A 23,921-nucleotide genomic window follows, 5' to 3' on the forward strand; every position below is an offset into this window, starting at 1 on the left:
AATACCTTTTGGGAGAGTTATAAATTTGACAGACCTGCCAAGCATGGCCTTGTAAGTCCAGCCAGTTGCTGCTAAAATTGCAGTTATCAAAGAAATGACTGCACATACTACTGTAGCTGAAAGACTGCCGGGATTGTAACACGCAGCTGAAAGGTGACACATCCGCCTGATCCTGACAGCTCTTAAATTCTCAGTGTTGTCATGTAGCAAAGACAGAGGAAGGAGGGAATGATTTACCTGAAACTCCTCTGGCACGCCTCAAAATTGGAAATGCAAGGTGAGACTCCAGGATAGATCTGGATAGATTGCCAACTCATAGTTTATTTCAAGTATCACTGAAGACAAGGGCTCTTCCTTGCAAACATGCAAATAACCCACACTAACCTATGATTTTCCCATATGGACAGGTATTGTGATGAAATTTCTTCCTCAAACCTTACTTTTACTAGTCAGTTGGCACCCGGGACGCTTTTCCACCTGCAGCATATCAGTACATATAGCTAAGAACTGCCCATTTGAAAGTGGATGTAGAAAGAATCCTCAGAACAAATCAAACCTGGGCAAATGCTGAGGCTGATATTTGCTCTGTCGCACAAATCCTTTACCAGTCATACATATCATTACCTTGAATCTGCATCATTTCTGCCTAAGAGTATCCAGGACCCATACAAATCCCTTTCACGGATTTGTACGGGCTTTGGGGAAAGTAACAGGAAAATTTGCTTGTGACACTACACCATATTGCCTGATAGATTTTTCAGCTGCTTCTAGTCACATAAGGATTTTAGTAGCAACACTTAACAAGATAATTCCAAAAGCGGTTGACTCATCATGGTAGCACCTTGTGTTTATATCAATTGAATTAACTTCACTGGCAGGACAGGCTGTAGAGGTATCACCATGCTCCAAAAATCTCTACTGAACAATGATGGATTAGATGAGTATAATACAGTGTGCCATTGTGCATTACTGCCCATTTCTGACCCAGTGGCAGGATGCAATACTAATCGTAAGGCTTCTTCTGCTATATACTCCCTTTCCTCTGAAATTGTCTAGTATTTCTCTTTCTTAGTTTTGGTCCCCAAGGGGTGGGTTTTTCTGGTTATTTTAGAAGGTGAGGAAATGGCTGTCATTTTTTATATTCTTCTTGCACATGACTTCTTCCAGCCCCAAAGATGATTCAGAGAATGCTCGGGCATAGTATAGTACCTCTCTACATTAGTGGCTTTCACATTGGCCCATTTAACATCTTTCTGATCCTTTTAAACTTCTATGTTGCTCATTTTTGTATGATTTCCCCTTCATAGCATTAAATATTAGCATGACAGGGTTTTTTTTTGTTTGTTTATTTGTTTTTGCTCACTCCCTCCAGCTAAGATGCTGAATTTGATTCTACTATAATTATTATTACTACAGAGCAGATCTTGGACAAGGTCCTGTGCATTACTCAGGATTAGATCTGTCATGGCATGATGCAACAACTGACCAGAGCAAAAATCTACATAATCTATTCTTGGAAGATAAGTGTCTGAACCTGGTCACATAGGCTAGTCCACAGAGAGACTGTTAAAGGAAAGATGAATTAATATAGCAATAAAGCATCCATCCAAAACTGTGTCCAGTTTTGGGCCCCCCTACTACAGGAAGAACGTGAACAAATTTAAGAGGGTCCAGTGAAGGGCAACAAAAATGGTTAGGGGACTGGAGCACATTGGTTAGGGAAGCTGAGGAAACTGGGCTTATTTAGTCTGGATAAGAGAAAGCTGAGATGGGATTTAATAGCAGCCTTCAACTACCTGAAGGGTGGTTACAAAGAGGACGGAGATGGACTGTTCTCAGTGGTGGCAGATGACAGAACAAGGAGCAATGGTCTCAAGTTGCAGCAAGGGAAGTTTAGGTTACATATTAGAAAAATCTCTAACTAGGACCATAGTAAAACACTGGAACAGGCTACCCAACGAAGTTGTGGACCCTTCATCCTTGGAGGTTTTTAAGACCTGGCTATACAAAGCCTTGGCTGGGATGATCTAGTTGGGGACACTCCTTTTTTGAACAAGGGGTAGGACTAGATCTCCTGAGGTCCCTTCCAATCCTTGTTTTCTATGATTCTAATCCAACTACTCAAAAAAAACCCCAGTCTTTCCCTATGTGAAAACCAAACTCTCATTCTTCCTGGCCTTTGGTTTTATCTATTAGCAATAATATACAAGAGAGCCACTCAGACCTACACCACAGATTTGTCTGCTCTTAAGGCTGCTCCCTCAACTGCTCAATCCATACTGTACATTAGTGGGAATCAACCTTTTTGGCAGGCATGCCACAAATTAGCCCTGAATGCACCCCAGGTGCCAGTGATCCCTTTCCCACTCTGCTTTTGTTTCCTTCCTTGTGCTCCCTGCCAGATTTGCTGCTTTGCTTTCTGTTTCCTTCCCTATTTACCACTTGGTTGCCTGTACCCTCCCTATGTGAGCCGCACAGAGAGGCTACCTGTGCCACTTGTGGCACATGTGCCGCAGGTTGGCTAACCCTACCCAACATTTTACAGATGCCCTCATCTGCAGGACACTGAGTCACCTGCTTTGTTAACTCAGCAGAACCCACTCAACCCTTTCCCAGCAGAAAGACTACCTGATAACAGAGTGGGCCTTTCAGGCAAATGCCACCAGCCTGTTGGGAACATATGCAGCATCATAAGAGAAATAGGCGACTTATCCAAGGTCTTTTTTTTTTTTTTTTAATATGCCTTCCTCTGTCTTGCTCCATTCATATACCAAGGAAGACACAGAGTAGTTTCTCCATCTTATAAACCAGAAGTTAAGTGCATTGGCTTTTAGAGGCATGCTTCCCATCCAAACAGCCTTCTATGTGCTTCACAAAAGATATACCATTGATATTCATTTCAAGGGACTTTTCTATGGTCCTTCCCATATAGGAACCAAGGTCTCACCATTAAAGCATTCAGAACAGAGGCTGTAACAGCAACAATTCCATTAGATCGACTTAATAGAGATAAAAGTAGAAAATGCAAAAGTGAGGAAACTTTGGGGCAGCTTCCAAACCTTGCTAATAACTGTAGAAACCAACGGAAACTTCAGTACCTGGTTTTTACAGAAAAGTAAATCAAATCAGAATTCACACTGCTGGCTTCTAGTATTACTATTCACTGCTGTTTGTAGCTCTGAAAAATCACATATGCTTGTCATATTTGTTTAACTGCATAATTATATTACTGAGTTGTTAATGAGCATAGTTGAATCAATTACTGTGTGTTCAGAACACAGAGTGTGATTACTTGGCATGCTTATGTGGACAAAAACCCTCCTGAACATGTTACATAGAAATGATTAACTCTGACTTACCTCCCTTACCATTAAAGTTCCTTCCCTTGAAATATTGCTAAATGTATCTGTGTGGGACGTTTCCAGACCATGGGTTGCCACCATTCCTATGTTGTATGGCTCATTGCTTCCAGAAATTCCTGTTGGTCTGGTGACAGAATCAAAGACATTAATGGCAGAAGTTCACAAAGATAAAATAGAATCCGTGTATTTCAATACAATGCTATTTCTAGACAGAGTTGGCTTGGGTATCTAGAAAAGCACTTAATGCTACAGTAGCAATAACACTGGGGGGCAGGAAATCAAGCCCAACATTTTGCTGAGCTTTTCTTGCACACACTATTGCTGGCACTCAAAAAGAACTTCTTCAGTCTTTTTAAATGTAAAGGATAAAGAAAGACAGAAATTTAGATTCTCTACTCTGCCGAAGCCATTTGGTGTCATGGACTGAATGCTAAGCAGCCAGACAGTGATAGTCATTCTTCTATGTAGAAGAAAGAGTGCGAGCAGAAAGCACTGCAGAAGCATGGAAAGCATTCTGCGGGGTGGGGCATGGTAGAGCAGAGCACCATTATGTCTGATCCTTCACTGGGATAAGGTCCATTGCCTTACATCAGTGACAGAAGATACAAGGCTTCCATTGCCCCAGCTTTCATCTGGGCAAGGTAACCAAGGACTCAGGAGCTTAAGTGGGTACCATCTCCATCATGCATTTTGAATGGAAGGTCAAAACATTTACTATGCTACTGGGCTCACAGATCCCCTTACAAAATCAGAGGGGGCGCAGCTGAAGGCATGTTCAACAGTGGGGAGATGAAGAAGATTCTTGCAGTAGAAGAGAGATACACGAGCCTATCTATAGTGCAAATTCAAGTTATACTGCTTTATGTTTATACCATGGTAGAAACTATACTGTACATCTACAGCGATCTTCCAAAAGGCTTTCATGAGTTGCTTGGATAGACTTGGAAGCCACAAGCATTTCTGTTCTGGTGTCATCTAAAGAGCAAGGGAAACACTGTCTAATGCAAGAAATACAGCAACAAGGTCCTATAAATGTACTATAAACAAAGCACTAAAACTTTATAAACAGAGCAGGGCCTTACTAATTCCACTGTATGCTGGGAAGGAGCATTGCTTACTGGTTAAAGTAGATATCAGGAGTCAGGAGAGACGAGTTCTATTTCTAGCTTTGTCATGAAGCTTTGTTATTTTTTAAAAGCCCATAAATCATTACTTTTTAATTCCAACAGGATGTGTTGGATCTTCCAATACACGAAAGAGAATATCGCTGTTCCAGTAAGGAGTGTTTTGCACCACCAAGTTCTAGAAACAGATCTGGAGCCAAATGCTGGCTCATTTAATTCTTCCACCTCAGAACAGACAGAAGTCAGTGCTGCAGAAATAGCAATGTATTCAGCATGTGCTGGGATTGCCCTCTGCTAACGATTAGCATCAGGAGCATGTCCTGCTAAAGGCAAAGTCGCTGGAAGAGATGGATCTAAGAATGCTCTTTGTGCAATACAATAAATTTATGCTGTATCCAAAATGCCTGAGAAGTTGAGACACTGAGTTTTGAGGGAGCTAGGACTGGGGGTAACTGTTACACTTGAAAAACTCTAGCTGCAGAGGGAACAACAAAAAGTATGTGGAGCCTGTCGTTAGGGTTTGGCTCTGAAATGGCTAATGACAGCAAACGAGCACTGAGAAACAGTATTTCATTCTAAGTTGAAAACAGGCAGCTGAAAGAGCTGGGGGCTTTAACTGGCCTAGTACTAAATAGATGCAGCTATTATGGGATGTTTATACATAAACAAATACAAATTGACATTCACTTAGTAGCCTGACTCGTGCATTTTTCGTAAAACTGTTTATACAGCCGAAATAAATATTAGCGCAATATGGCCAGGGCATAGGAGGACAAGCAAGTAGGTAGGTATTTGGGTATCCACTTTCCATTTTACCACAAGCAAGCAGCATAATATGTTGAAAAAACTGCCTCTCAAAGTCTATCCATACATCCTCAATGACACAGCTTGACCTAAATTTATTTTTCTGTTAGAAAAATACATACTTAGGTTCTACAGATAAAAATGCAACTTTATAAAATTATGTTACACAGATAGCTGGAATAGTGAGGTATTTTTAGTAAGGGACTTTGTATTTGTGCCCTACAGGGTATGACTAATGTGGACGTAATGTGCATGCTAGCCTCCCTTATTGCTTACATCAGAACTTCAGAATCAGTGCTAAGCTAGCTTCTGCACTTGATAAGTACGTATGTGCCAAACTACAAGCTCTTCTTCATTTTTAATTATATTAAATCCTGGAGTACCTGCAACTTCATTCTGCACAATGCTGACACCCTCAATTCTTATTGATACAGACCAAAAAAATCCAGGACGACTCAGGAGGTGAATGGCACAGATTGTCTAAGGCTGTCTGTGGTCCAGGGGGGAAAAAAAGTCAACAGCTGTAATGAAGCTGATGTTGATAAGTCCTGTAATTTTTCATTTAAAGCACTTTCACTGGTCGTTCTCAATCAGTACGAGGTAATTTACTTTTAAAAGTGCAACTCAGGTGCACAACTGCTTGTCAATAACTGGAGGAAGGCAAAGCAGGTCAGTGAATATAGCTTGTCACTGGCCTAATGAGGGGTCTGACACCACAGGGGCTCAATGCATGGAGCTCCCTTAGAAAAGCAGCAGAGGTGGGTGCACAGCATGGTGCAGTATTACACCCTTGCCTTGCAATGCAGAATTTTTATAATATAAAAGGAACACAATGGAACCAGGGCAACCCAAGGCATTTAATAATTCATTGAGCTTCTGCAGCATTTTCCATGTGAGAAGTTCAGAGCACTTTACAGTCATTAACAAACTAAGCATCACTACCTCACCATGGGAGGCACAACCATACAATTATGCCAGTTTTAGAAATAAGGACCTGAGGCCCAGAAAAGGGGAAGCGACTGCCTCAAGATCACTATAAGCAAGTGGCTGAACTGAGAAGTTAGCCAGCCAGAATTCCTGAATTCTAGGGTCTTTGCACTGACCATGAGCTTACTGTCTCTACTGCTATCTAGTTAAAGCCACTAGCTTTTAATTTCCTACTCTGTACAAAATGGCAACCTAGCTCTCCCTAAGGTCAAGATATGGCAGGTGGCATACTGGAGTGGGACAGCAGATGCAGATGGCAAACAAAAAGCTTTACCCAGTGGAGCTGGCCAAGGATGCACCCACTTATGCTCAGGTGCTATAAAGTCCTGTTTCTCAGTACCTGCTCTTGAACACAGAGCAGCCTTGCTCTTATATTTGAGGTTTGAAATGCAACTTGTAAACTTAAGTAGGCAGGGCTCAGCTGCAGGTGTGGGTTAGGACTCAGATGTCTCTGTTATTCAGGCTAGAAACCCACCCACTTTCTAGGAAGAGCATAAGGCTATATATCCTGAGGGCTGGACTGGTAGTCTGAAAACGTTTTGCCACAATTCCTTTGCACGCCCAAAAAGGCAGGCAAGGTCTTCAGGAACTCCAGAGGGGCTTGGCTTCTTGTAGTACAAAGAACTATGTAATATGACCTTGGAAGTCCAAGGGTCACATGAGCAAGTGCAGCACCAGTAAAGACAGGGTAACTCAGATCTGGTTCTACAGTGCAGCGGTTCAACTTGGACTAAGCTAAACCAGGTGCTGATCTCCCAGGTTCATTCTATAGTGAGGACATACCTTGGTAAGGCATATGACATCCTGGTAACATGGCAGTCTCCTAGCACAAACAATGAGAGGTGCTGAAAAGGGATCAAAACCTTAATGTTGTATTATACAGGATTCTGCAGTTAAGAAAATGAACTGGGTTTTACTACCAACTCCAGCAGAGCTTCTTGAATGATTTTGCACTGGTCAAATCAGCACAATTCCAGCTTATGAGGAGGAAAGACCTGGTCCTTCATTTCTCTGTGCCTCAGATGCCCATTTGTGAAACAGAGAACATATTGATTCTCTACTTCATACAAGCATTTTGAAGACAAGTCCATAAAGCATTTTGTGATCCTGAGTAAAATAGATGCTGCAGAAAAGTGGATGAAGACATAATGAGAGTCAAGGGAGCTCTGCATTTCGCAGGGAACATTCAGTATCTGCTAAGCATTTACCCTGCTATAGGTTGGTGTTAGAAGACAAAAAAGATCTACAACAATAACAACATCACTGGGCACGACTGGATTTCCACCACACTCAGAGGCATTAGGTAGATAAGTTTGACTACAATGTAGAAGATTTCATCTTTCCCATTAATTACTTCCAACGTTAGCCTGGAAAATGACTGATCTTCTAAGTGAATTAAACAACCAAAGCTACGGTGACATTTCTAATACAAGACATTGAATCTAGAAGCTTATAATGTTGGCCGGACAATACAAGGAATAGAAAGGTCCCTTTTCCAATGTATGAACCACACCTTAAACAAGCAAAAGCCCTAAGGTCACCTCTCTTCCCCTTTAACTATATTGACAACAGCTGCTCGTACAACAGTTAACAACAAGAAAGGGTTTTCCTTAAACTTAGCATTTTCACTGGTGGCCCTACTTGCCTGTAGAGAAGCAGCTAAAAGCAGAGAGAATGACCCACCATCTGTAACTTGCCAATGCTCTGCAGACTGAAGATAACAGACAGATGTCAGAAATGCTGTCTCAAGATAGTTATAATTTTTTTTGTAGTGAGAAGGAAAAGAAGCACACTGCAATTTCACCATAATGCCTTTAAAGAAATGATCTCTTACATAAGCCGTGGGATGTCACTGACAGGCACTGTCCCATCCTGTGTTTCATTTTCGCCATCTTCCTCTTCCTCTTCACTGCTTTCTGATTCCTCGCTGGACGAAGAGTAGTCAGTCACCTTTTTCAGAGGGCGATTGGTTTCTTCAATACGCAGCTCCCTCAACTCTTTTGCTAATGCAGTCAGGTCCTAATGGGGGCAAAAGAGAGAAACCAATGTGAATTATATATAAAGCAAGGAGAAAAAGCTACACATATCTCTTCAAAAGCCAATGTTACAGCACGAGCCACAAGAAATAGCTTTACAGAATTATTACAAACATAAGACAAACATAAAACAATGTTTGTAGCACGTAGCATTTATTGAACAAAACAAAACTGATTTCATGTTTGCTGAAAATCAAGAGCTGACCTATTTTTTTGTTTTGAACACACATGTCAGTGCATATATACACACTGATATGTATATACATGTACAAATTATATTTGTTGAAAAGGTGAAATTCAGTCACTATCATAGTAAACTGGAAAACAATGTTATTTCAAAGACAGGTTTCGAGAATTTATCCTGAAGCTTTTACTTTTCTTTGGACCCTCTCTCTCAAAAAAAAGAAAAAAACTCACTATCGGTGTTTGCTGTGTTATAAATGCCATTGGAAAGAAAGCAATGACAAAGTCTCGCACAAAATGGTGCAATCCCCAAGGCAAGATCCACTTCAATTATCAGTCTAAGCCAGCAGCTTGTTGCCAAGATGCAGTGATACATCATTAGAGTAAAAAGTGCTCCGCTTGATGCAGAATCATGTTTTGTTAAATTTGAGTCATGACTCTGAGTCAACCACAACAATTAAAGTAGAATAAAATTTAAAAAAAACAAACTCTCTTGGCAGAAATAGCTTTAGCACATTATGTGAAGTGTCACAGCCTGAAAGGTAAGGAGAAAGTGAAAAAAGTAGAAAATTGGGGTGGAGGGAACCCCAAAGTCCCAACCCCCAAAATAAATTTTTCAGTTTACCATGATTTGGATGAAACCTTAGATTTGACAGTTATACAAAATAGACAGCGTTATTTAAATACAAGAAACATTGCAGGCACCGTGTAGAAAATAGACCGTTTCTTATCTTACATGCTTTTATAGCAATGCAGGGGGAAGCAGTAGGGCAAAAAAGCATGAGAGCTCTAATTAGAATGGGTTAGAGAACTCTATTGCACAATGCATGCACATGACGAACAAAGCATTGCAATTGTCAGTCTTACCATTTCTCCCTATATTAGTGACCGATGTAGCCATCAGTGCATTCGGTCAGAGATAAAGGATTAGGGAGAAAGAAACTCATTGAAAAATACTAAATTCCACAATTTTCTTATGGCCATATTCTCTCTTTACTGCATTCCATAATTTTCCAGATTACCATTCCAGCAGGGTGACTAGAATAATGTTAATTAAGACGGTGTAGGGAGGTCTTAAAACCTATCTCTTTTCATTAGAAGAAAAAAAAAATGTAAAAATATATAACTGCTACTGAAAGCAATTTCATTTTTCAATAGAGAATCTGTAATATTCTGCAGAGCAATCTGTACTTCTGTTATTTTCATCTTAAAGACATCACAATCTCTTGCAGTCCTATTTGGATTAGAAACACAAAATGAAGCCCTCACAGCTTTAAATGGAGTAAGTAATCTTTCATCCCTAATTCCACACAGATCAAATCAAATGCTTTATTGACATTTAAACTTGCCCTAAAGTCACACCTAATTGTGTCTGTTGCAATTAACTGATCAGTCATTTGAAGGAAAAAGAAAAAACAGACTAACCATTTTATACTTTCAGAGGGGGTTTATTACGAACCTGGTTCGAAGTCATCAGTTGTTTTCAGGGCTATTGTTTAATACGGGGAAAGGCGTAGCATATACTGTCAAGGTATACCCTACTGACTGGCAGTTACAACCCATGCAAAACCACTGACTTTAAATTAATTCAAGATGGGTGCCCAGGAGTCTGTGCATCTGAGAGCATATTTTAGGCAGATACATTTCTCATTTGTCTGGCAGTAAGCCATTGCCAGCTAGGAAGAGTTCTCTCTCTCTTTTTCCCCTGACATTCATTAATCACTATCAACATGGCCACAGGAGAAACCTGAGGATTATGTTACATTTTTTACATAAATCTATTACTGAAATACATCATCTTATCTATACTTAAAGGAATACATAAGAACATATTCCATATTAAAGAACGAGCATGGCTAGAGATTCATATCATATCTGAAAAGAGACAGCCAGTTTCAAAGCCCACTGAAGTACAGGTAAGACTCCCATTGACTTCACTGCACTTTAGATCAGGACCTATGTATACAAGGAAATATGAGTACATTGAAAATCTGTTTCTATTTGGCAGGCACTTCAGCTGACAGGCATGTTATGTATTAAAACCTGTCAACACACTGTTTATTCCTTTACGAATATGATATTTAAACATTTACTTCCAGTGCTGATAAATTTGTGATTGAAATACAAATCAAATCTGTAGTCATGAAAACTACTTGTTTTGATTAAGGCTAAAGCTCATTCTCTGGTTGCTTGCTTGGTGTTTCTAAACTGAGAACACACAACAAAGTCAATGAAGACTAGAGCTGTTTATAGTTGTTTTCAGTCCATATAAAAAACACAGGTTAATTGATTAATCAATTTTCACTTAATTGAGTTAGGTCTTTTCCCACTTTCAGGCATTTTAAAAGAAAATTACATCCCCTTTAAAACTGTACTTCTTGCATTTTAGTACTAGTCCCAACTTTTTCCAAACATCAAAGGGTGGGACTGAGAAACCGACCTTCTATTTCACATCTGCAATACGCAAACCAAAATAATTGTGGATACCAAATTAAACTGGTAAGTTTTCTACCCACGAACTATAGCCAAGGGAAATTTACATCAAGGCTCTCTCTACTTCCCATGACACCATTAAAAACCACTGACAAGTAACTTGCTCTGCAGGGAGCCCCATCAAACTGCATGAGGTTGGTCGCTGTTAGTACAACTTAAATACGTCATAATCTAGCTTTTCAAAAAAGGCCGGTAGCTTCTACTGTATAGTAGAAAAATGTAGGCATGTTAAAATCCTGCAATCAGATGCAGTTGATTCACATAACTATATTAGCAGTCTTCCATGGTCATTGTCAAATATTTTTAATGCCTTCTGATTACATTTGCATTTCTAATTTGGAAATTATAATACCAGTAATACCCCCAGACCATATCAGGAGAAAACCAATATTTTCCAGTTCAGGCTTTGCTTTGGGATGATTAATTCTTTGATGCTATCATTTTCTCTGGATAATGACCACTTTACAGGGTTATTTTACTTCACTGTCTTGCTCTTGGAACAAAAGTGATCAGACAACTAGAAAAGAAATGCTGTTTTGTTCCAAATATATTTAAAATGTTATTATTGAAGGTGACATAATGCAAGAGATAACATTATTAGTACAATTACAATTTAGACGTCTTTAGATTTAATATTTTCTGGAATTACGTTCATTCACAGTCCAGAATCATAAAGTATAACGTGAATTTTATGTTAATATGACCCCTGTTTAGATATTGATTTATGTACTTTTTTATTAGCACTCTCTCTCATTAAACAAAATACATTGCTTGGGTTCAAATCTCAGAGAACAAAGTATGTAACTGGCTAGGTTTTTTTCTGCTACAATTTCTTCCTTTCTTTCTTTTTTTTTTTTTTTTTTTAAATAGGAAATGGTTTTAGGAAGAGGTCCACTATAGCTGTGTTTGGCATCATTGCCAGTACAGTTATCATTAACTGGAATAGTGCATGTTCAGATATATATCAGACATTTCATCAATACTAGATCAAAAAGGGTTTTTCTTTTCACACCAGAAATTTAAGAATTCAACATTGTCCACATACAAGTCTGGTTTTAAAAATATCAGCATAAGGTGAAATATGTAAAATTTTCATGGCTTTTTTTGGATAGTATGTAAGACTGGCATTGCCAATCGACACCCAAAGTAACATTAGCTTTGAGCCTTCAAGATTCAGCGTGGTTATCTGAATGCCATTACACTGTGATCACTGTTGAGGTGACAGACAGATTTGAAAGGCAACATTATTAAACGTAAAAATGGACACACAGATCTCAGACAACCCAGATATCTCTGTAGTGTTCTAATCAGTTATATTACTAATGAAATCCATGTGAAGAACATTGCAAGAGGCAGTCACCTCACAAGCCCGCTCTAAAGACTTCCTGTATTTCTTTGAAAGCACATTCTGTAACTTTGTGCCAGATCCTGCTAAGTGCTAATTGCTTTCAACTCCTACAGAAGCCTAAGAGTTGAGGGCATTCAGCACCCTGCAACAGAAATGCTTAGCACCACTGCAGAATTTGACCCTTACTTTGCATTTATCTATAGAGCATCAATTCACTCTTACTCTTCTGCATTAGCTAGAATTAATTGCTAGAATCAGAATGACACCCACGTTAAACAGCAATCTAAAGTGCTACCTGCAATGAGCTGAGGTCTCATTAGCCCCTCCTCCTCTCTTGCCCCCCAGTAACCCATAGCACAGATGATGACTGCAGTCTTAAATTTTATTCTCCGTGGCTGCTTGTCCAGTGAGAGGAAGGGAGTTCAGAATCCCTGCCAATTCAAACCTTGCTCCTGCCACCCTGCCTCAAATCGGCACCTGCCACGTGTGCACGTGTGGATTCCATATTTCACAATTATTCCCAAGTCATCTTGAATCTAAGCCTAATAAACATTTTTAAGGGAATGCTTATATGGACCAAGGGGAGTTTACACTAATAGCAAAAGCACAATGGACTTTCATCCATTTTGTAAACATTGCTTCTTTTTCTTTTTTCTTTTATTCTCAAACACTGATTTTATTGAAAAAATATTCCCCACGTGGGAAAATGAGGGCATCTGGATGTCTATTTAGAGGTCCAGTTCCAAGATCTGAGATTAGAGGGCAGAGTATGATACTACCCCTCGCAAGCAAGGATGTTAGCATCTGGCCCCTTTTTCCTCCATGAGTAGTAATTAATTCTCCATCTAGATTCAAGATTAATAGGAACTGCACCCGTTGATGGTCAGCAGTTGACAGCTGTTGTAAAACCCCAAATGCAGGCAAGAAAAGCAGTGATTACCCCAATTTCAAGCAGAGGTAAACGCAGCTCGTACCAAGGATGGCTTTCCTTGCTGCAGCTGGGGTTAACACATACAGTCACTGATAACTGAGTTCCAAAATATATATACACAGACTTCAAGTCAGAAAGCTTGGTTCTGGGCTGGTGTAAAATCAGCCCACCTTTGTTAACTAAAATGAAGTCCTGCCAATTTACATCAGCTGAGGGGCTGGCTCCTAAATTACTTCCCGCAGTTCCATCTTTTGCTGCCTCTCACTGAATCCATCTAAAGTCGGAGCAATGTAGCACCAGAACATCAGCCTGAACTCATGTGTCTAAATGAACCGTGGTCATCAGATAAATGGTTTTATTTGAAATCTGAACAAATACCGATCTAAGTTAAGCTTGTACTTCCCGTCGAATCAACAGGGCCACAGAGGGTGTAATGGACAGCAATATTTGTCTTATATTATAGTACATTTGGCTCTGCTTATAGAAGTTGACAGAATTGTTGGGGTGGCCCCATGCAAGTGGTCTGCATATGGATTTTGTCAAGCAATGTACGGAGCAAAATGCATTTACAGATCCATTTTGCCCTTTCGATTAGCTCACTGTATCTAAATACAATCTTTCAGTTCTGAAATCTGAACCAGGATTGCATTACCACCTTCTGTAATGTCAGCACCAAGAAAACATGGTTTGATATAAAGTTCTAACTAGTCAACCTTGCAAAGGCATGACCAACTAAGAAAAGATATCACTAACCTCATCTATAGCTTTCTTATAGCTCTGGGAGTAAGGGAAGATTAATCAGCATCAGAGGAAACAGATCAGGACAGGAAAAAGCCAGAGGAAGGGCAAGCAGGTTAGAAATAAAATTAGAATTGTTAGCTCAATGCTGTGAAGTATAAAGAAAAAAACAACATCAACAAAACATCAATACACATTAAAATAGAGAAACAGCGGAAATTCATTTTGTTATTGAATCCAACTCACTCTGCAGTTTTAAAATACAAACAGCAAACATAACATTCAACTGGAAAGAAACACTTGGATGGATTTTTCCTGGGCCTTTGCCAAAGTAGGACTAAAACAGAACTGCACTGAAATTACTGCAAAGTTTGTTTTTAAGCCATGATGACTAGCTGTGACTGGGTAACCAACCTTTACAAACAGCACACCCCCTCTGCAAGATTGCTTCAGAGGTTACCATGTGGTACAGAACAGGTCTGATCCAGCAAAACACTTAAGCTCCTGCTTAACTTTAAGCAAGTGCTGGTGTGATTTTCTGGACTTAGGTAACTGAAAACCATGCTCTCTCAAAGGACTCCCATCTCCCATGGCCTCTTCCTGTGCTGTAGATTTATGGTGGGGATGGGATTGAATTTTCCTCTTTCTACTGCTCCCTAAAGTTGGGTAAGTAAATGGAATGGAAACCTGGCCAGCCAGGTCTTCATCACTCCATCAGGAAATACTTTAAAACTCACAGCAGGTCGGCTTGGACGCGTCACATCCCTATTATCTTCCTGTTTTATCTTAGAAGGCTCGTGAGACAGCACAGGTGACCCCTCAGGTTTGGCATTTCCTGGGCAAAAGCAAAACATAGGTATTAGTGAGAAATTAAGACTTTCATCCAGCAGCAGAACCGAAAACTTTTTCTAGGTGACAAATCCAAGGTGGCACCTCTGAGAAATCCAGTTTCTGTTTCTTTAGGGATCCAGTTCAAAATTAGTATTACCTTTCCTGGTCCTAAAACACTTCATGAGTTAAATTTAGTCACAGATCTCACCTTTCTTGGTCACACAAGAAAGAAGACTGAACCCACAACAGCAACACTTAGCACCTCTATTACTCTATTGGAGATCCCAAAGTACTGCACTCACTGCAGTGTTAAGCCTTTGTCTCAGAGGTTAAATTGTACCATCTAGGTAAAGCTCTGTCTTTGGCTGATATGGAAGTGCCCTGGTGCTGGGGCAGTGTGGGGAAAGACTGCCTAAAGACTTTGCTTCCTCTCCACAAGTCAGCCTCTTCCCCAGGTAAGCAACCTACACCAGTCTTAGGGTGGATGGGTCAGTGCAGCAAGAGGCAACCAAGCGGTTGACACCTTCCCATCCCCATCTGTGGTAATTTGTAGCTTCTGGGATGTACAGAAGCCATAGCAAGTGTTCCTCATTGCACAAGTTATTCATAGCCCTTGGATAACGTGTGGAGTAGTCTTCTTGTGCCTGACCACTATTCCCAGGTGACAGACAGTCTTCCCCTGAGGAACTTGCCCCAGATCACACAGAAAGACTGTGATTAACTCAGAAAATGATTTGCCCCCCAAGTCTATCAAGCCTAGGACTGGTGTTCTCCATCATTCTGATGCATCTTGCCATGCTTTCCTCTCTTATTTCTTCTGTGGTTTGGAAAAACCTTCCTGTAGCTCTCTGCTTAATTGCCTCTACATCTCAATGGAAAACATATACATCATATTCTCTCCCACTCTGCTATAATTAAAAAAAAATAATAATTTGGTAATTGTATAGGCAATAGACACCATAAAGCCTGCTGCTGTGAAGGTCATTTGAAAGGCACTACATGCAATATAGTTGTGTTGTACTGTCTTCAGTGTAGCAGTAGTACACCTAACTAAATCTAATAGCTGACTTAACATTACCATCTTTTCTTCTATTAAAGAAACACATACATGCACTCTGCAAAAAGAGTGGGACAGGCGACTAATTAGAAATACCGGAGGATCTAGCATAGTTAGGACATTACTTGCCAGAGAATTCTTCATTAGTAAAAAAACCCCAAACACAAAAGGACAATTGCTCATAAATCAACTAACTTGAGAACTGATTATTTCAACAAGAAGCATGTCATCTTACGGGTGAATCATAAAAAATTCAAAGGATAGATACAGCATTTGTTTTACCACCCTTCAACTCTGTGGATTTATATTTCAGGACAGAAATGCAGATAAACTGGCTGAATGTGTTCTAGCAACTCCTTCTGTGATTAGATGTGGACAAAGAAGATCTTTAAGAATGGCTAGAAGATGCCAGGAAATAATCAGCTAGGAACGTAAATCCAGTGTAAACATGGTTCTGTGTTGACAGAGTTTCAGAGGAAACAGCTTATGAGATAATTCATTTCTCTTCTCCCTGGAGGAGCACTCTCTAAACACAGATGAAATAAAAAGAATAAAAACCCACCCACAAAGAAAGTTGAGTTTGGGTAACAAAGGAAGAGTGTGTGCCCAGGATCTATTAGTTTACACAACACCATCACAACTGGCACCTCTTTTCATACAAGTATTTGGAAACCACACTGAATACTGGACCAGACTGATCATTTACCACCCAAAATGCTAAATAGCATCTGTGGGTACTGGCATGACAACAATACTGCTGTGAACAAATACAGCACCCTTTCATACCATCAGAATGTGCTGGGTATGAAGGAGCAAGTATCAACTCAGTTTTACAGGGGAGAAAATGGAAGGAAATTATTAGAGCCTAATTTCAGAAATCCAGTTGCCTAAATCAGGTGTAGATCAACAGAAACTACGAAGTTTTCTCAAATCAGCTTTACACACTTACGTGACCAAAATCCTATAAGTTAAGGGCACTTTTACATGTGCTCCAAGGGTGGAGCTTTAATTAGAGCGGCTCTCGGAGCTTTAACTAGGCTCTGAGAGCTACTCTAATTAAAGTGCTTCTGTGTCTTGTGTATCAGCGTGTCTGCGCTTTAAAATGGCAGGGGGGTGCTTAAACTAAAGCTTGTTCGATGAGCTTTAGTTCAAGGCCCCCACCGCCATTTTTAAGTGTGGGGATGCTGATAGATGAGACGCAGGAGGCTCAGAAATTCTCATGCTCCCGCAGACTCCATTAATCCAGCCTGCTCTGCGCTAGAGTTCCAGTGCACTGGAGCAGCCTCAGTGCTTGTGTATAGGCGCCCTACGCGACTTGTCAAAAGGTCATACAGCTAGTAGGGAAGAACCACAGATCAGGTCTTAACAGTGGCCTAAAAGAAAAAGAAGAAAGAAATTATTTTACCTCTGACTCTGTTACGCTCACTGGATCCAGCCTGGGATCCAGGCTGGGATCCTCCCTGGGAGCTAGGCTGAGAGCTGGGGGTGCTGGAACTTGAGGAGCTGCCACTGCTGGTCCTCTGCAGGGGACTCTCAATGATGGGCTCTGTTCTCCTCAGGTCCGGATTGCTAAACGCACATTACAACAAAGCAGATGCTGTCATCATACTTCAGATATTTTCTGGAGAGTTGTGAGAAAGTCTGAATGACAAAACAGCATTACGGGTTCACAAATCCTTTCTAAGCTGACACAAGATGGTCAAACTTACCACTACAACATGCCATACAAGATGACAGCAGTAGGTGTGTGCACTTTGCACCCCAGCTTTATGGGTAATATTATCGGAAAAAAGTGTGAGAGCCTAAATCCCATTTTCACAAGTGCTTAAGTGACACAGGAACTTAAATCTCACTAAAAATCAGCAAGATTTAGGCATGATGCATCTCTGCTATTCTAGCTAACAATGTTACTAATGTGAGTTAGGGTAAAGATGCATCATGTGTGTGCGTGCGTGTGTAAAATAAATAAATACATAAATAAAATGCAGGTTCATTTTATGGAAAAAATGTGAATTTAGGGTTACTTTTTTTTAACTGAAGATTGGGGATTTTTTTAAATCAGAGAAAGCCAGGATCCCTGGATTTATGAGACAGGACACACGGACTCTATCCCTGCTCTGGCTGGGGGGAGGGGTTGGAAGCAGTGCGTCCTGGGATGGTGGAGAACTGCAAAATGCTCATTTTAATCTCCAAGGAACACACAGAAGACACCCTAACACAACCTAGGTAGCATGGCCCAGAGTTAACCCTTGCTCCAAGTGACAGAATTTTGAGATGTTCAGAGAACACTAAGACTGATTTAACAAAGCTTTCACATGAAGCTGCTTGCGTTTTAGATGACCTTAGCATGGTGTAAGTGTAATGTGCATCTTCACCCTTACAATCTTATGATGGCATAGCAGCTGGTAGTTTCCACACGAGTTAGCAGGATAAGCAAAACTCTTATAACATTTATCAAATCTAATAATTCAAGTGAAACCAGGTTTTAGGTAACTCAGGTTAAGAACTATTTTTTTTCCCTGGTACAGACGAGAACTAAGCACTTTTGCAAATTCTTTTGCTTGTCACTAACCCGCTTCCAGTAAAGGAAGAAACAAACAGCTAATACATCCCACCTTAGAGTTTCAGCTACCCTAGACAAATTGGTCACATTCCCTCAGCCTAGGCAGACATTTTACTGATCTTCATATTTGACTGTCATAGGAAAACTTATGCATGCCAAAGCCATTGCTGATACCATTACCCTTTCGTGCCTCTATAATTAAAAGGTCAATAACATTTTCATTCTGAACTATGGATCAGACCATCAGTTGGTGGAAATCAGCAGAATTCTACTCATGTCAATGGTTCTATGCCAGTTGATATCCACTGAGAATTTGGACTCCTGTTTTTAAGGAGTGAAAATGGATTTTTTTCCATTGTGCTGAAACTGCTTCCAAGAAATATTATGTAAAACAGTTTTATCTATTTAAATGGTTAAAAGCAGCTAAAATAAGATTCATTTGCTCTTGCCAAATTCTAACTAAAAGAATTCTTTCATTAAAAGACATTCCTACAATTTTAGATTTATTTATTATGAATTGGTTAAAAATATTCTGTTTAAGAAGCTGGTCCTCACAGTTCACAGATTAGCTATGTTTCAAGCCTCTGCTACAGTTTGCTATATGATTGCAAATTATTTTTTTGCTGTGCACTCTAATTCTTTGATTTTCATGGTTTCATCTCTCAGGCATTGCAAACTGCACAAGTTACCAACCATATATTACTACCTCTTCCTCTGTCTCACCCTCCCTTATGCCATTTTCAATCTGGAACAAAAAAATGGTTTTGGTTTACACACAGCAACCTCATTTACAGCACAGAATCCTCATTTGGCACTGCAATAAGACCGAAAAACACATTCACCCAGGTTTACACAATTTATTTTTCTGCAATATTTTTGCTTATCCTTCAGAATCTTACTGAAAATGAATGGAAGCTTATTCCATTGCTTTCATTTAAGGTGCTGCATCATATAACGTGTAATTTTTAACACTGGCACTGAATATCAATCTTCAAGTGTGTCGTACAAATATTATAAGCGACCTAGAGTAATTTAGCCAGTGGGCAGAATAATACAACTGGCATTTATTATAAGTCGTCATATTGCCATAATTGAGTTGTTGGCATTATCGTTTGGATACCGAGAAGGACGAGTATTAGAAAGTATTTCTGCCCAGCATACCTTGCGTCTACATGGTAAGTTACACGTAAAGTTAAGATGATTGCAGAAAGAACATACTTTCTGAGCATAGCAACTTCCCATGTTTGCTAAGGGTAACAAACAAGGAAAGAATATTTAATACAAAATTAAAATTTATACAAGGGAGGAATCCATAATAAAAAGGTAGTTTGATAAAGAAAAGTAAGAAGAGAAGACGCATTGGTGCTACTGTGATTCACCAATTGTAGGTCTACAGAATACATGGTTTAGCTGGGGCTTCCTTGGCTAAGGGGTTAGTCAAGAATTTTTTTTTTAAATTGAAGCAAGAGATGCAATTATCTGTATTAACTATAACCAATACCTCAAATATGTTTCAAAAGCAAGATGCCTTTCCTGGAATTAAACAGTCCAATAGTAGCATTATTATTATTATTATTTCTCTCATGTCATAATTACACTTATGGAAATGTCATTGCTTTTACAGGAGTTGCTTTAGACTGCCATTCATAAATGGCATGAGATTCTGTGCTAGAGAACTGATGATGATTTAGCTATGGATGACAGGTAAGAGAGATGAATAAAGGTTCATGATAGGGATATAGAGTCTTTCCATTCAGAAAAAAAAGCTTTTTTTTTTTTTTATTTCTAGATCATAATATCCATATTACTTATTTCAAGATGAGCCTGGTACACTCTCTGCAGTGCTGCTTCTGCATAATTTAGACATTAAACTGGAAAAATGGTTTATACGGAAAGTCATTATTAATTTAGCTTAGAATATCCCATGTCATTTGAAGCCTTTGACCTTACCCTAACAGACAAAGTGAAACAAAGAAAACCTTCAAACATTTCCACAAAGCAAGTTATATAGGATACAAACATTTACCATACGATTTAAGCTGGCATTTCATTTGATAGGATCTGTAGTTCTGTTCACAACACTATCACAGTCTGCAGATCAAATACAAGCTATCATACGCCTAAGCTCCATCTTTTTCCTTCAATTCTGAACAAGCCTGCCATATTTTATATTACTTTTAAAATGGTTCATCTGCAACATGTTCTGCCAGTGCACAGGGGGAAAGAGATGATAGTACAGCAAGGGCAGGCATTGGGGTGCAGTTAGTAGGTCAGGCTCTTTCCCAGGAGTAGTATAGTTAATTGTTCTCTAATGTCCACAGTACATGGTAGCCAGAAGTACACACTACTCCTGTAAGACTTATTCTACATCCACTAACATCAAGGACATTTTTTTTCCTTCACTTGAATTTAAATATGATCCAACTTTCTGAGTACCAGGGAAGTTGTCGCATCACATTCCCCCTGGCACCACGCATGGAAATCTTTGGGTAGCAGAAATACTGCAACACGTCTGCTGCCATCCCTGCTCCCCACTCACATCACTGCTCCAGCCAGGATTTGACTTCCAGGGGCATTTATACATGTGCTCCAGGAGTGGAGGCGGGGAGAGGAGGAAGGAGGAAGGCATAATTGGAGTGGCTCCAAGAGCCACTCTAAAACACCCAGAGCATCTCGTGTATCAGTGTCCCCACACTTAAAAATGGCGGCGGGATGTGCTTGAACTAAAGTTTGTTTAATGAGCATTAGTTCAAGCACCCCACCACCATTTTTAAGTGGGGGATACAGATACATGATATGCTAGAGTGCTGAAATTACCACATTCCTGCAGACTTGATTAATTGAGCCTGTTCCAATGCACATCATTAGTAGTTGCAGCATGTCAGAGCCTCACTGCTCATGTATAGGCAAGCTAGTGTGCTAAGGAGCAGGAAGGAGCTGAGAGGACCTAATCTTGGTTCTGCTAAAGTCAATGGCCAAATTCCTATTTGATTCAATAGGGAATTGAAGACACTTCTAACTTCCTGGAAAGTTTAAAAACACAAAAAAATCTCGGCTCACTAGGCAATTTGCACAAACAGCATGAGGCACATGGAGTCCAAACATTCAGAGCCTTCAGTGCTGATGTTAAGAAAAAAATACTAATTAGTACAAACCAACTGTTTCCTAGGTCTAGGAAAGCAGTCCAGGTGGAAAGCAATTGTAATTTATCAGTTAAAATATGATGAGAGAAAATAAAGCACTTAAGAAAATACATGTTTTTTCTTGTGTTATCAGACATAAAAGATTCAGCTATATCTGCACTACAGTTCTAATCTGGCAGGAGAATGGGTAGACGTAGCTGAGTTAGCTTTAGTTAACACTAGTGGTAGTGAAACTGCTGTAGCACAGGTGTCAATATAGGCTGTACCCACCCACCCGACAGCTTGGGACGTAACTCACTGGCTGAATCCTCTGCCACTGTGGTTTTCCTGTCACTGGTACTCATCAAGCTAGTACAAGGTGCTGCAATCACGCCTCTGGATTGCAGTATAGCTGCAGCCTACAGGTTGTATAGTGGAAAATTCACCATTATTTTGCCCTTAGCAGAATCAATTACTATGATGGTTGATTTCCAGGCTCCTGTTCCTCACTCCCTACCCAAAGTGGTAAACAGATGGTTGTAAAAGAAACTTCATGCAAACCTCCATGAACAGTACATCTCCCATGAACTCCAGGTGACTCTAGATTGTGCCCCGATGTTTCCCCTCCACTCGGAAGTCTTGAAAACCCGGCATACCAGGAATTAAAATGTAAGAGTAAGTGAAATTTTGCTCTTGTTCTATACCTTGCTCTGATCGGTTGTGATCCTAGTCTAGTTCCCAATGCACTGCCATTTCCAGGAGAGTTCTTTCTAGCTAGAGCAGGGGATATGGAAGTTGTTCGCTGAGGCACCTGAAAGAAAAATCAGCACAGTCAAAGCTATTAAGACTAGACAATTCAACCTGGCTCTTCTCTTCTAATATTCGGGGAGATCAGGTTTCAGCAGGCTTTCTGATTTGATGGGTAATTAATTTCCCACGGAGAGAGAATAAATATTTACAGTGGTTATGAAATACAGAATTCTTGGCACCTACAATGCATCACAGAAATACGAGATAAATGCCTCAGTGGGTCTTTATTTCATCTTTTGCAAGGTATGGCTGCTCCTGAAGGCAGAGAGCTTCATGAAATCCCCAAAATGTATCCATTAATATCAAGCAGGGAGATTTATATACTATCAAACATGGATTGCATAAGCTCCACATTTCACAAAAATCCACATCTAAGACAGAATGGTTGTTTTAACTGTGGCAAGGCCAAACTCCGGACTAGTCAGAAAGGTCATTTCAGCAGCCATTAAAAAGAAGAGTTCATGCAAAAATAAGTTATGCTGTGACAATATCGGTTCAGTTCAATACAATACAATGCAGTGGTTACAGACAAGGGTTGGGAAGAGGAAGCCACAGGGTGGAATCCAGGCAGAGGCTTAATTCCCTTGATCAAATGTCTTGAATTTTCCGTGCTTCAGTTACTGAAGCTCTATAATGGCTGAAAGCCAGACCTCACAGAAACCCAGATGTTCAGCTGGGATTGCTCACCTTATTGTAATCACAAACCTAAAAACATCCCCTTGCAAGCCCTTTCTTGTTACAAAACAGAACTTTCAGGAACTTTCTCTACAAGGCCAGAACATATGACACTGATTTATCCCACTGCATTTAGAGAGTCAATGCTCTGTGCAGAAAGTTATGCAATACCTAGACCCCTTGGAAAGAGCTAAGAATGATTCTTACCTGTGGAACTGCCTGCTGCAAGATGGCATAAAGGCCAAAAATTATTATTATTATTATTTTTTTTTTAGGTAACAATGAGAACATTCATAGTTGTTTTAGGGAGGCTAAAATAATTTGGAACAGAGAGAAGGAGAACATCACATCCATGGGCATACCTAGGCAACAACTGTTCTGGTTAAAAAACACAATTCCCGTATGGATATATTACTTTGTCATTGTCTTTAATGAAATATCTTTCACCTTCCTCTGAAGCATCTGGTTCTGGTACAAATATGGTATGACAATTCCTATGGTTCTGCAGTAGGTTTGAGCGTAAATCCCAAGTGTGACTATTGATACAAGCCAGAATTTTCACAATAATTATTGACCATATTGATTTATATCAGGTCTATTGCCACTCTAGATGTAATCTATTGATGTAAATGATATCTTCCCCACATTTGGAAGCATACACTCTATGCACAACTGAAATGACCAACCAATTTTCTTGGAAGAAACAGAAACTGTGGTGTTACCAGCTTGAATATTGCTGCACGCAGATCTACAGTCACAGTGAGGAAAATGCCTGAAAGAGGAAAAGCACTGTGCATTCTTGTTGTTTTCTGAAATTAGAGACCTATGTAGGATCTCCGATGGACTTCCAAATTCAG

At 39.9% G+C, this 23,921-nt stretch overlaps 1 protein-coding gene across 1 annotated transcript in view; it reads right to left on the reverse strand.

Annotated features, from left to right (window-relative positions):
• Positions 1-23,921, reverse strand: part of TNIK (TRAF2 and NCK interacting kinase) — a 318,039-nt gene that overhangs the window by 25,985 nt on the left and 268,133 nt on the right. The window contains exons 20-23 of the mRNA XM_019532732.1: positions 17,300-17,463; positions 14,744-14,841; positions 8,112-8,296; positions 3,360-3,486 (exon numbers count right to left, since the gene is read on the reverse strand). Of these exons, the coding sequence (XP_019388277.1) occupies positions 3,360-3,486; positions 8,112-8,296; positions 14,744-14,841; positions 17,300-17,463 (574 nt within the window). The remainder of the gene's footprint in view (positions 1-3,359; positions 3,487-8,111; positions 8,297-14,743; positions 14,842-17,299; positions 17,464-23,921) is intronic.

Source organism: Crocodylus porosus, unplaced genomic scaffold (assembly GCF_001723895.1).
Source record: "Crocodylus porosus isolate Cpor-Errol unplaced genomic scaffold, CroPor_comp1, whole genome shotgun sequence".
In the NCBI taxonomy this organism is placed as follows: domain Eukaryota; kingdom Metazoa; phylum Chordata; order Crocodylia; family Crocodylidae; genus Crocodylus; species Crocodylus porosus.